This window comes from Pezoporus flaviventris, unplaced genomic scaffold, assembly GCF_033815535.1.
Source record: "Pezoporus flaviventris isolate CSIRO_AGI_PZ_B2104156 unplaced genomic scaffold, CSIRO_AGI_Pfla_v1 ptg000073l, whole genome shotgun sequence".
In the NCBI taxonomy this organism is placed as follows: Eukaryota; Metazoa; Chordata; class Aves; order Psittaciformes; family Psittacidae; genus Pezoporus; species Pezoporus flaviventris.
The window spans coordinates 6,236,932-6,251,189 of record NW_026892621.1 but is presented as its reverse complement, the minus strand read 5'-3'; the positions used below and the strand labels follow the sequence as shown (position 1 = coordinate 6,251,189).

Genomic DNA, 14,258 nt, shown 5'->3' with positions numbered 1-14,258 from the left:
CGTGCCAAGCAAGCAAAGATGAAGTTACCAAACCTCTTCTCATGAAGGAGTTGGGCCAGAGGAACATGATGCAGACACATCCTTGGGGCATGTGTCTCCAAGCAGACACTACCTGGCTGGAGGTGCCCTGGGCTTCCTGTTCCCTTGCACAAAACCATCCTGATTAGGAAGGAGGAATGATACTTATTTATTTAACAAAAGAGAAAAAACAGGCAGTCTGGTTGAAGTTTTCTGTGAAACTGTATTTTTGTGAACTGCACATTGTGATGTTCATGGTCTTCAGTTTATCAGAAAATCGTATGATTGAGTTTAATTACACCTCTGCTCTGGAGCCAGGCTGAGAGAGCTGGGCTGGGTCAGCCTGGAGAAGAGAAGGCTCCTAAAGGGGAGACCTGAGAGCAGCTCCAGTGCCTAAAGGGGCTGCAGGAAACCTGGAGAGGGGCTTGGGACAAGGGATGTAGGGACAGGCCAAGGGGAATGGCTTTAACCTGCCCGAGGGGAGACTGAGATGAGCTCTTAGGCAGAAGCTCTTCCCTGTGAGGGTGCTGAGGCGCTGGCACAGGGTGCCCAGAGAAGCTGTGGCTGCCCCATCCCTGGCAGTGCTCAAGGCCAGGTTGGACACAGGGGCTTGGAGCAAGCTGCTCTAGTGGAAGGGGTCCCTGCCCGTGGCAGGGGTTGGAACTGGATGAGCTTTAAGGGCCCTTTCAACCAAAAACACTGTGTGATTCTCTGAGTGACTTTGTGTACTAGCTTAGGTGCTTAGCTTAAGAGGCTGAACTTGCTTGGCTATCTAGACAGATGCTAGAAAGTGTCTGCTGCCCAGAGCAGTTGATAGTAGGTCCCTTATACGGTGTCCATGTTGTCCTAAGTAGCTTTATGTTTCATCATGGGCCTGGAGAGAGCCTAAAGAAACTCCTTATTTCAGCATTTGAAGTCAGATGGTGCAGGAATCCACTGTCAGCACCGTTCACTTCTTGTCAAGCCATTTTCCCCAAAAACTTCACATTTCCTCCCCATGAACAGAAGAGTACAACACACTCACTAGGTCAACAGCATTTACCTCGCTTAACCAAGTCATGTTGTGGTGGCGGGGGGAAGAGGTGAGTTCTGGAAGGAAAGCTGCTCCTGAGAAGCCCACATAGAATCACAGAATAGTTTGGGTTGGAAGGGACCTTCAAAGCTCATCCAGTCCAGTGCCCCTGCAATAAGCAGGGACATCTTCAACCAGATCAGGTTGCCAGTTCCTCTTCCTCCTTACCAGAGGGCAGTGAGATGAAGTCACTCAGTGGCAGGAAGGGCACAGGCGGGCAGAGAGGGACGTGGTGAGCTGGCTTTAGTAACTGAGATCACATAATGCCACCCCAGAACCACCCAGTGGCTGGGCCATCCACCCACCACACACCATCAGGAGTTGATGGGAATTCTTTCCTAAAAAGGTGTGAGTTAATTTGCAGTCTTTAAATGGAAAAGAAAAAAGTCACAGAATTGCACTTTTCATTTCAGAGTGATTCCTGTAGGAAATCTTCCAAATCCAAGCGAGACAAGGAGAAACAGGCTTGCAAGAGCTGCAGTGAAAGCTTCAACTCCATCACTAAAAGGCGGCACCACTGTAAGCAGTGTGGGGCAGTAAGTATCAGGATGCACTAAGCTCTTTAGATTCTTCTGCTGAGGCTGTTGAAGAAATTTGTTAATGTTTTCCAGTGCAGGAACTAAAAGATGTTCTGGTTTGTGGCAGGTCATTGACAGCAGATCTTTCCACTTGCTTTACTCCCTGGAATCTGGGGAAAAAAAGAGCAAAATTCTGGGATAAGGGGCATAGTCTTTGCTGGTTTAAAGGCAAATATAGTGCCTCGGTGGATAACAGGACAGGTAGTGCTCCCTGGGGATGTCCATATATGGGGAGGGAGCTGTCCCCTATACTTCCTGTGCAGAAATAGAATGGCCCCCCGAAAGCCTCACTTCATAAAGCAGCTCTTTCTAGGATGAACAGTGAACATACAATATTAAAGATAGATGGGTTCCTCTTCCCCTGAAGCAGAGTTGTCAAGAATTGCTTGTGCAAAGTTGTTTTGTCCTGCTTGAAAAGTCATAAAGAAAACAGTCCTGGAGATTCAAAGCCAGATTACTGAAGGCACTTGGCCATCCTTCCCCAGTTCCATTCACTGACAGCTTAATTCCTGGGGAGTTTTGTCTGCAGATCACCACAGCCAAAATGAGATTGATTGCTGTAAATGTGACTTGAAACCTGCCTACCATGACTTCAGTTGTACAGTTCAGTGTTTCTAATGTAACTACTACAGACAGAATAGTGTTACTTAAATGCCATTATTCATTTGAACTGCAGAAAAATTTTCAGCTGAAGAGAGACACCTAAGTGTGTAATTATGATCTTTAAAGAAACCTCAGTTCCAGCAATTGGAATAAAATTGCTGTGGAGGAGACACTTTTTGCACTGGGGGTAGGATTTTCAACCTTCTTGGTTTTTTTTTATTAATGATTACTAAAATCACGAAATACATTTATGGAGGTTTAAAATGTTGCGTTGCAAATATTAGCTTCCCCCATGGCCAGAGAGATAACAAGAATTGCATTATTAATAATCTGCTGTTAAACAGTGGTTGGTTGTGCCATGTCTAGTGATGTGTCAATGGCATTCAAATTAAAGAAGTTGATTTGTGAAGTGTCAGCCACCTTTACTCTCAGAATCAGTCCTTCCTAGACCATTGGATGATTGGCATTCAAAAGCACAAATTCCTTTGTCAGCCTAAGCCCTTTTGGACTCCTGAAGGCTTATAGGAAAAGAAAAACAAACTTGCATGGTGTTAATCATAAAGTATTTCCCAAAAGGCATGTGTTTTCTTTAGTTAGATATATTGGTACACAGCATGGGATCACAAAACCATTAATTATTAATGGAGGTAAATAAAGTAAATGTTCAATTGATCTCTCTTATGCTTACATTATGTTTCTGGATTTTGCTTTAACGACAACCGTTCTGCAAATCACTTTCTTTGTGTTTCGATGATTCGTAATAGAGCACCATCTTTCTGATGCAGGTGATCTGCGCAAAATGCTCTGAGTTTAAACCACTTGCAGATAACAGCCGTCATAATCGAGTGTGTAAAGAGTGTTTTCTGCAGTTACCAGCAAGCCCTTGCAGCCCTGGAGTGGAAGCAGTGGGAGAACACAAGAAAAGACTAGCTGCAGAGGTACAGAATTTTAGCTAAGAAACTTAGGGTGTGCCAGCTGCTTGAGTCTTGTTTGAAATAAAGTTGTTTGATTATCTTTTTTCCCCCACCATGGTATTTGACCCTTTAGTCTCTAAGTTACATTGAATGTGACGCAGCCTGACTGCTGTTTGCAAATGGCTAGTCCATCAGAGGATGCTGATTACAGGGGGCTGCAGACAGGTGGTGCAGCTGAGCTTCAGATTTCAAAGTGAAAAAAGTAAGAGGAAAAACTTCTGGCTTTTTTCTTATGGTACATTTCAAATCCTAAGTTGTACTCAGTAACTGTTGGCAAAATAAGGCTTTTTTTTTCACTTTTAACTCCATCTACTTTTGCACTTGCACTCCTTATTTTGCATCCTGTCAGAATCTCATTGAAATGAATTTTGCCTTAGTTGCTTACGTAAAAGCATGGCATCCTTCTGAAAGACCATCAGGATTTGCTGAAACTTTCTCAAATGTGCTATAATGCAGACTCTTTCCTGCAAGATGTGACTTCCACAAATTATATACTATGTGAACTACTGCTCACAATTGCCACAGATGTCACTAAGCTTTACACCATGGTAGCAGCACATCCTACCTGTATTTTTTACAAGAACAGAAACGTGTTGGCAAACTGCTTTATTTTATCCTCACCCACAACAACTGCCCATTTTAGACTAAAAGCAGAGCTGTGAGTACTATTACATGCCGTGCTTTTCAGGGGCCACCTTAAGAAAAAGGTTTTTATTTTACCTATGAAATATAGCCAGAAATCACTGTGTGTATAAAAGAGGACATTCATCTGAATTGGAAGTGGACCCACAGGGACATTGGGCTCATGAAAGAGACACTGACACACTGAGAATTTAACTTCATTGCAAACCATCATTCCCGCTGATACAGTGACGTGCACCATCCTGCTTTGATCACTGCATGGAGAACTGGGGAACAGTTGCAGCCTATACTGAAAAACATCTTCTCTTGAAAAACATCTTTCTGGAAGCCACCCCTCAGAGCCATTACACTGCTCCTAGACTGTTATATTCCTTAGGAGAACCAAACTACATGGAATATAGCTAGACTGAGCAGGAAATGGAAACCTGCCAGTGCATATCCAGAGCTCCTGTTGTAAATGCTTTCTCAAATAGTCTTCTTAGACCCTGCCCCACTGCTTCCCAGCATGTCATATTTCTTTCCAGGCTACTAAATATACCTATGCAGGTAAAATTACACCAGAGTGAATCCTGCTGCTCAGGTATTTTGTACTCAAACACTTCCAGAAACTCAGGAGTACCAAGTGGGGTAGAGTTACAAATGTGCATTGCCCTTTCCTGAACTGCTGTGTCTGCAGAGCACTGATGAGATTCTGGATCCATTAAAAACTTCAGATATATACTGCATTATATACAGATACATAAGCTATGCCTATAGATGATGAGCACTTAATATGCTCATACTATAGTCTGTGGTATCTCCTGATAAACTTTATAGCACTGTTTCAACAGAGCTGTTTGCCTGAAAAATGAAAACCTGCAGCTAACCCAGCCAAGAGCTCTGTTAACCTGAAAACCCAAAAAGCAAACCAGGGAAATATAACCTGTGGCTTGACTCTAGAAAGCAAATTATAGCAAAATGTTGTAAAAACCCAAGGAAAAGAGTAATTTTGCTGTCATATGCTGAGGCTTCTAGCCTTCTGCTCAATCTTCAAAGGAGCAGATAAAATGTAAGAAAGTGGGTGTATAAAAAAGAAAGATCAGAGACAGACTTTTCCTTTCAGTCCTGTTTACATTAAACTTTCTTAACAAGCTTAATGGCAGCTGAGGAGATTGCCACTTTACAGATGTTATTATCAGATGCCAGGAATCCCCAGGAGATGTCTGTGCAAAGTCTAATGTGAGCAGGAATTCTGTTTTTCTTCCTGTCAGAAGGCAAAAATCTCTTTCAGTCTCCCTTTGCCCTAGTGCTCTGATTTGGCTCCTGTCTCTCTGCATCCAAGCACAACAGTATCTGTTAATACACCTTTTTTATTAGTATGAATTCATCCTCCCAGCCTACTTTGCTAATCAAGAAAGTAGCTGCATCATCTTCATCACCATTCTCCGTGTACTTGGTGGAGGTGGAATTGGACTTCGTGTCCTCCGGGAACACTAGTTCAGCGTCTGCCTCTATTACATGGAATTGTGCAGTTTCTCAGTAGTATATAATAATGATTAAGCTTGTATTCATTTATATGCTATCCAGCATTTGCCCTACAGTAGTATTTGACTCTGAACAACTTAAATTAAGTATGCTTTATACTTAATTCTTGAAGCATTTTGCCCACATAAGCATCAATAGAAACAAACAGCTCTTTTCTTTTCTCTTTTTTTTCTCTTTTTTTTCCCTTTCCTCCAGAAGCAAAGCATCTTGGCAGCTGAAAACAGCCTCTTCAGCAGCTACCTCCAGTTCCTTGAAAAAGGGAAGACTTGGTACAAAATGTGGGTGACTATCCCCAAGACTGAACCTCTTGTTCTGTATCTGCAAGGGAGTAGTCAGGTAAAATGGCATTCGTGGATAACACAGAGCAAAAAGAAAAAAGCATTAAGTTTAAATATGTCACACTGGGAAATAGGTCAAAGGGTTTGGCTTGGTTTCAACAACAAAAATGAACATGGTATTCAGAATATATGGCACAAAGCCTCAGAGATTTCAGATCTTTGCTATCTGTAGCTACTGCTGATATGGTATGAGCAAATGTTTAAGCTCATTGCTTTTCTTCTCAAGTTTTTAACCAAAAAGGACAAAATAAGGTTAATGTGGTTGTGTTTTGGGCATTTTAGAGGTTTCTGACAGGTGTGTTCAAAGGTTTTATTAGGGAAAGCCCTGCCTGGTAAGATGTATAGAGCTGCAAAGCAGTCTGAATATTGCAATTACTGGTTCAAGCTTTTCTGTTTTTTTTAAACCTAGTTCAAGGTTAAGAGGGTGGAAGGTTTCCTGGAAATGTAGATGTTGTTCGGCCTCAAAAATGGACTGTATTTGGTAAAGCTTCTTGTCAGAGCATCATGGAATTTTATCTTTACTTGAAATAATCCCTGTAATGAGTGGATTCTGGTTTTTTTTAAAGTGTGTTGTTGAAGCTAACTAGCATTTGTGTGTGATGAAAGTCAAGGGATAGAAATATCTGTATCCAAGACAGACTATCCAAAATAGAAATATCAGTCATGCTTCCTTAGTGCTGAAGGTAAAGAATGACAGTGCTGAATACCATACCCAAGTTTGGTTTTGGTGTTTGACACTTTTATATAGAGCTTTGTTTCATCTCCTAGGTGGCATGGAAGAAGAAGCAGGTCCAAATTCAGCCTAATCTGCTGAAGTAGTCATGATGTGAAGGGTTTATTTTTTGTTAGCATCAGTTTGAATGGCTGTAGCAAGGAACAGTCTGGGAGCTAAATATTACTCATTATTTTATACAGGTATTCAGAGTAAAGCTTACCCTGTAGCAAATATTCAGCAAGAAGAACACATCTTTAAAAGTGCACTAGTTTTGCTGCTTGTCAGCAAGAGCACCTCTGGTTTTAAATAAGCATGTGTGATATTTTATGTATAGTGCTTGAAGAATCTCAAAGCTTAAATGTGGAGCTCCAGACACAGCCCACTTGGCTTTGTCTGGGATTCACACCCTACACTGGGTAAGCTTCCAATTCATCCTGCAGGCTATGGGCTGCCTGGCTTCTCTCCTACTAAACAGGAGATGCATGACTGAAATTACCAGTTGAAGAAGCAAAGGGCTTCAGACAGAGCACTGAGATGAATGCATCAAACCCAATCTTCAGATCTCTCTGGAGTCAGAGTCTGGAGAAAGGAAAAAAGGTTTAAAAAACAAAGCAAAGAGAATGGCTTTGCTGGAAAACTTTTCAAGTGATGTGAAAGCTGTGTCTCTGCAACAGACCAGCAGAAGCCCTATATCCCATACATATCAAGACAGAGTGTCTCACACAGAGGCAAGCTTGAGGAAGGTGAGTGGGATTAGAGGGAAGAAGTCTTAAATTTTTGGGCTTCCTCACTCAGGAGCAATGTATGTCATCTAAGAGATGACTGGAAGGAGGAAATGAGAGGAAGAAACATCTCTTACATGGTTTGACCTTGGAAGATAATTTCTCCTAGTGCCCAATCAATTGTTGCAGGACAGTACAAATTATAACCCATGGGATATACATCAGCTGCATTTAATGCAGAGCAGAATGATGCTCAGTTCTCCAGACACCTTCCTGACAGTTGTAAGAAGTCAGGGTTGAAAGCTGTAGGAGCTTCTGTGCTTCAGATACTACATTTTTTGTTCCATGTCCTGCCAAATTTGATCTTGAGCCTCTGTTGATATTATTAGTAAGGTCCTATTTCTTATGGGGAAAGGGTGCCTTTGACACTGATAGTTAATTTTATGACAGTCAGATTTAGTGGGTAGTGTCCTCAACTGTTTTAGGTGTGAGATAAATCTCCCAGTAAAGCAGGGAAAAAAGCATACAGGACAAGGTTGATTTATCAATAACTAAGCCAAGATTTACTATCAGGAATCAGCAGTTGTAGGCTGAGACTATAAGGAACAAAAATGAATTCCTTCTTTAAGGGCTTACTATTCCCACTCGTATACTTTTTTCCATTTGCATCCACCTGAAGGAAAAAATTACAAAGCAAATCACATTCTTTGGTATTAACCCAAGTTAATAATTAACCCAAGTTAATGTTTACAGGGTATACACTAGAATCCTGAGAAAAATATCTTCTAGAGCTTCTTTCCTGGTGGCTGTGTCAGCGGGAAACACTCACGTGCTTGAATGTTACTTACCCAGGCATTGTTTTATTTTGTAAAACCATCTCAAAGCATCTCACAAACCTCTTCAGGCCTGCAAATAAGCATAAAAGTTTCAGTGCCCAAAGAATACGGGCTTCTTGGGAATAATGTTGCCAAAAATGGAATTAAAGGTCTTCAAACACAGGCCAAGTGAAGCATGGCTGCAGGAGTTGGGAAGTTGGGGTGCTGCTCTTCAAAACAACAGAAAGAATAGCTGCTTCCTGGGAGGAAGGAGTAAACCAAAGTGAATCTGGAGCTTCTGATGCAGTAAAAGCACTGACAGCATTTGTCTTCTGCACTCCCAGCCCTCACACTGAAGATATGCAGAGGAAAATACAACTCACAGGCTTTAAAATAGCAAGAAAACTGCTCTTCTGCTTTAGATCCATGTTCCAGCAGAATTAATTAATCTGCTGAGCATTCATAGTTCAAGTAAGTCTTCTGTAAGGCAGTAAGGATAAAATTCACAGCTTATTTAGGTATGGAAATCATACCAATTTTATCTGTCCCCAGACTAAACAGAGCTTATGCAGCTGGATTTTAAATGTTGGAGTAGAATTATAGAAGTTTGCTTATAAGCAAAGACCACCTCAAGCTTAATGATCAGGGTTGTTACAGACATTGGTCTGTCTTTCGAAGAGCTCTGGAAGGAGCCTTGGAGAGAACCTGGAGCTTCTGCCCCACTGGACTTGTAAAGTGTGCAGCTGCCACCACAGCTCTGGCATTAACCCACACCTGGTGAAGAAATGAAGAATTAGGGAGTCCCAGATAGCTAGAAAAGCAATGAATTTTGGAGAAATACGGAGAGTAAGTCTGTACTAGTGAGAGCTAGTGTATGTAATAGTCACCAGGTTGGATCAAAGAGAAAACTGCTTTCTGAAGAAATATCTTTTGTTAATCATGTAGATGTGATTTACTCCTAGAAAATATGGGAGTAGCTGAATTTGAAGTTGAGCTGAAGGGTTTAGAGAAGTATTTTTGGGGCTTGTTTGTTGACCCTGTTTAGGTGAAGCTTTCATTGGACCTGTGCAAAACTCAGCCTCACCTTTTTCAGGATCCTGCAGAGCTTTGCATCTTGGCACACCATTGTATCACAAAAGCACAGACAGGTTCAGGCTGGACCTCAAATCTCGACCAGTTCCACCCCCCTGCCATGGGCAGGGACACCTTGCACTAGACCAGGTTGCTCACACCTGATTTTGCTATTGCCAGTATCTAGGTAAACTAGACCTGTGGAGTTTCTGATACTTAGGCACTGCTGGCCTTGTTAGGATCTGCTGCCCAAAGCTTCCCCTTGAGCTATCTCTGAAGCCTGCCTGTCTTTAGCACCTCTGGTGCCCTCCTAACTACCTTGTGAAATCTGCCTCTCCATCATGGTGCTGTCAATTTGATGGTTCCTCATCGTTAACTGTTAAATCCAGTGGTTTTTCATGGTCTGTTCAGTGAGTTTGATGTCAGGCTAGGGACTAGCGACCTTCCAAAATATCTTTTCTAAGGTGAACATTGTATCACATGTGTCTGAAGTTGGAATTAGATCGTAAGTGTGTAGAGTGGTATTTGGATAAAAAGAACAGGGATTTTCTAAGCCTTCTCAAAAGTAGGAGGGGAGGATGGTCCATCAGTGGGTAACTTGTTCAGTGTATTTGTGTGAGAGAGCTCATATGCTGCAGAGAGTTGTGCAGCGCAGGAGGCATGTCTGTATTGAGGGGGGCATGAAATAGAACTGCCTCAATGTGTGTTGTAATGGCTATAATAGAGCAATAAATAAATGCTGCTGTGATTATCTAGATAAATAACCCATTATATGTCACTGCTTAGAGTCATGATGAGTGCACAATGCTTGTGATTACTGACAGTGTTCCACATCCAGTAGATTTTTGTGTATCACCCACTATCTCAGGAAAAGGAATGAAATCAACGCTAAAGCAAAGCTCTCCTCAGGACTGGGGGTTTTGGTTTGACAGGATACTGATACCATACAACCCTAGTATATTGCATACACAAATATATAAAAAAAAAGTAACAAAACACCACAATTAAACCAGCCAAATCCAGTACTCTTAAAATGGAATGTGAAGTTTGTCTCTCTGTGTAGGTCCTGAATTCCTTGTGTGTGCAGAATAACCCCTGTATTTGCTGGCCTCCAGGTAGGAGGGGAAGGACTCAGTGGAATAGAGGGAATCCAGAGATGCTCATGGTGCTGAGATCTGGTCTGAGTGTGTGGTGTGGGGCTGTGCTTCGCCTTTATCTGTCAGTAGCGCAGCTGTGCAGAGATAATTGAAATCCCTTCCTTTTGGATCAGGCAGGTACACAGAAAGTCGCAAAGGCATCATATTAAGAAAAGGGAGGAAGCAAGACCAAAGGCAGGCTCTTAATTTGCCTGTGTCTGCACATGTTGGGTAGGTGTAACATGTACAGTTCAAACATCAATTTGCTCTTACACTGCACTTCTTGGCTACAAACAATATCATTTTCCATTGTCATGGACAACCTCCAGCTTTACATGTGGCAAGTCCTAGTGCCTGTTTTCCTAAACCAAGTTCAGTGAAGCAGGCATGGTTGAGCTTGCATGTGCTCTTGTGCATTTTGTGTTCATGAGTCCCATGCTGCTTTGCTTTAGCACTGCCACGTATGCAGGTCTGTTTGAACCCCTGCATGTGCAGACCTCTCTGTTCATACTGATGGCTGTGGTGTCAGAATCTAGAGATTGTATGCTGCTTGTAAGACAACTGCTTATGCTCAAATAGGAACTGAATTCTTCAGTGTTTGACCTAAAGCTGCAGTGAATCTCCTTGAATAGTGCTTGGTCTTCAAGAGATGGGATCTGACGTTTTTGCATAACAGCAAGAAGGAAGCCTGTATTGATTTAATAGTGTGTAGACACATGTTTTACTGTGTAGTTTTTTCCCTTTGGTTAATGTATGTGTTTGCACTGATGGGAGCAGTTCTGAAACTTGAATTACTTCGGTCTGAGGATTATCAAAAAGAAGTTTTTCTTTTTTTGTTTGCCATTGATTTTCAGAGCCGTGGTCCCCTTCCAGATTTGCCAAGTCATCTGCATTCCATATGGGGTGACAAAAGAACAACTTTGCCACCTCTTTGTGGGATACCTTGTTAGCTTTGGTATGAGGCTGCTACAGAAGTAGCTGCTACAAGAGGCAACAGCTTCTTACAGATACTTGATGCTTGTGTGGTTTATACCTCAGTTTGGGAACCTTTGCTGGCATCAGTTGAAATGAGTTGCTCTATGATGCCATAGTCTTGCCTTGCTGAAGTATACCTTTCCTGAGAGCTTAGAAGAGTTGGTTGGTGCTCAAGATCTGACTGTTGGATACCTGTATTGCTCCTTAGGTCTTTGAGTTAATTTAGCCTTGAAGGGATGTTCAAGAATCTGAGCTCCAACTCCCCTGACCGCTCTGAAAAGCAGCATAATTAACCCAAGACCTTTTTGAGAAGATTCACCAACTCATTTAAAAGCTGAAATTTTCTTTTATTTCAGTCTCTTCCCTGGTGGTTGTATTTATGCCTCTCAGTGCCCCACTCTGCTTATTTGTCTCCTTTTAACCAGTCCTACAAATGTCCCTTGAAGTTCAAAAGGGACCACGCTGACCTGTCCTCAGCTGGGTCCAATTGCCTGTACCTAATGCAAAAGGGTTTTTTTGTAAAAGACAGTTTGCATTAGTTGTCTGTGAAATTGTATGAGGAAAAGCCCCAGCCATGCCACTGCTGGATCCATATTCTTGCTGTGAAAGGGACCTTGTTAAATAAGAATAGAGCACCAGTAACTCTTTGCCTTTTGTTGTTCGAAGGTAAGCAGTCAATATAGCCTCTTCTCTGTGTTGTGTGCTACAGTCCTGGCTGAGGAACTGACCGTACATGGCTCTGGAACTGCATTCTTGTGCTGGTTGAGGTGTGTGCGTGCTGGCTCTGCAGGCGCTGGCACGGGCCAGGGCAGGGGGGTGGTGTGTGAGCTGGCAGCACACCCTGGGATGCTCCGGTGCCGGGGGAGCTGTGGTGTAGCTGCTGCGCCCGAGGCTGTGCCTGGTGACTGAACCCCAGTGCGGTGTAATGCATCTCCAGCCACATTTTAGTACTGCAGAGCGAGCTTGGAACTGTTCGAAATAGGCTTTTCATTAATCCCACTGGGAGGGAATCTGTCATTCCTCCACAGCAGACCTCCGCTCCTCCCGTTTCCTAAGTACCATTTGTTGCTGAGTTTTTACATTTGTTCTCTTCTTTAGGATGGACGGAGCCCACGTCCTATTCCTCTGCCTGGATATGAAGTCAGTTTACCAGGTTCTGGTGAGAAGTTTGAAGTAAAGCATATCTTTAAGCTTTGCCAGTCCCAGCAAACTCTGTATTTCAGTGCGGAAGATGAAGAACTGCAGATGAAATGGATGGAAATTCTCACCAAAGCAGCCAAAGGGGAAACTGAAGATACAGCTGAAGGGCTCAGCAACCCGTAGAGCAAGTTTCGTTTAGTTTCTTTCCTACATGCTATAAACCATCATCACTTGAATTTAGTATTCATGGCACTTTGGAATCTGTATGGCTTTATATTTTCATGTGTCTGCATAGGAAATTCAGTGGTTTCTCTCCTTTTATTGTACATTTTTCACATGCGGTAATTATCTGGCATATGTTATGTTAATGGAAAAAGTAGTTGTAGTTGTTGGTGGTGTCGATGCTGGTTTTAAAACAAAAGACAAAGAGAAAAGCATTAATTTTATCAAAGGTAATGGAAAAACCATTGGTCTCTTGTTTTCCTAAATGTATATTTTCCAGTCCTTTTGATTGCTGTTTAGTGCAGGATGTGTATAGTCTGTTATTAGTTCTATAAATGCTGCCTTTTAAGTTAAATGTTGTAAAGGCTTGTGCTGGGCACTGACATTCCATTCTCTGTCCTCTCCCTCCTGGTGAAAAGTCTTTGTGAAGTGTGAGCAATGTCCTGAGTATTTTCCCTTTGCTAAAACTATGTCTCTGCTATTTTGAGATGACCTGTTCACAAGACAAATACTGTAGAAGGGACTTCTAAAAATGACTGCAGACTGTGCAGAAAAGAACATTACGAAGACTCATTGATTTTAAGCATTTATAATATTGTTTTGTTTTCTTTTGAAACCAATACCTTCCTTCCTTCTATTTGAACCCATTTTGATGTAAGTGAACAAACGTTTTATACTGCAAACTGGGTTATGATCAATAAACAAGAACATTTTTAGTACACGCAGTACAAAAAGGTGACTTTTCTGTTATATTGGTTAATTTAAAAGTGACCTAGGATTTATTTATATAATTTGTAAATAATGTTTCATAAGTATTTTAAGAATTTTTTAAGGTCTCAGCGTAACACAATTTAGTGCTTAGAATAAGAGATATTTGTATGAACTGAATTTGTAATTTAATTTTCCTGTTCACCTGTATTTGTCTCATTTTCAAAACTAAGTGCTTATCTATTTAAATAAAAATTCATTCAGTTAACTCCTGAGCCAGATTTCCAAGGCACAGCAAGCTTTAGGTCAACATTTAATATAGGTTTAAAGAAAGAAAAAAGCAAAAAAAGGCATGTCTGTTCCTAGTGGTAGTAAGCATGTAGTACTGAGAAAAAATGAAATAAAATCTGTCACAGTACTGTATTTTTAAATGGTTTGGTTTAACTTTTGTTTCCTCTTCAGCCTTTTACATGTTATATTGGTAGGAGCAAAGAGCTACTCCATACAGACAGTTTGTTAAGAGTGTTGAAAGTTGGTGATCTGCACCAGCCAGTACTTTTATTACCTGTAGAAAAGGATTTGGTTTTTCCCTTGTTTGGGGTTTGTTGGGTTTTTGTACATTGGTGTCATAAATACTATAGCTGAAGTCCATGATGCTAAAAATGAGAAGCCATGTATTTAATAAGCTACTGAGGCTCACATCTTCCCCCTCCTCCCTGTCTGCACCCCACTGATCAGTTGCCATGAAAGAGGGTTCTTGCAGAGTAATTTTTACCATATAGTTCATGAAAAGGAATTCTTTTCAGCATATGCTATTTTCTCCCCCAGGCTTCCCTGAAAATACAGTAACATAGAATGCTTGCCTTGAAAATATGCTTGTTCTGGAGTATTTCTGGTTTGGGGTTTGGTTGAGGGTTTTGGGGTTGGGTTTTGGTTGGGTTGGGATTTTTTGTTGTTGTTGTTTTAAAGTTTTTCCTTTATTACTCCACATGCTTGGGTCTTTTT

General features: G+C 41.6%; 1 protein-coding gene across 9 annotated transcripts in view; it reads left to right on the top strand.

Annotated features, from left to right (window-relative positions):
- The window catches only part of FGD3 (FYVE, RhoGEF and PH domain containing 3), a 120,328-nt gene extending 106,652 nt beyond the window's left edge, over positions 1-13,676 (top strand). For 5 of the 9 annotated variants that reach the window (XM_061473057.1, XM_061473053.1, XM_061473061.1 and 2 more), the window contains 4 exons: positions 1,504-1,626; positions 3,057-3,209; positions 5,607-5,747; positions 12,282-13,676. In XM_061473057.1, coding sequence (XP_061329041.1) covers positions 1,504-1,626; positions 3,057-3,209; positions 5,607-5,747; positions 12,282-12,506 — 642 coding nt within the window. In that variant the 3' untranslated portion in view covers positions 12,507-13,676. Of the gene's footprint in view, positions 1-1,503; positions 1,627-3,056; positions 3,210-5,606; positions 5,748-10,342; positions 10,440-11,849; positions 11,951-12,281 lie in introns of all 9 variants that reach the window. The other 4 variants (XR_009746873.1, XM_061473056.1, XM_061473058.1 and 1 more) reach the window with 4 other exon arrangements.
- Positions 13,677-14,258: the final 582 nt, after the last annotated feature.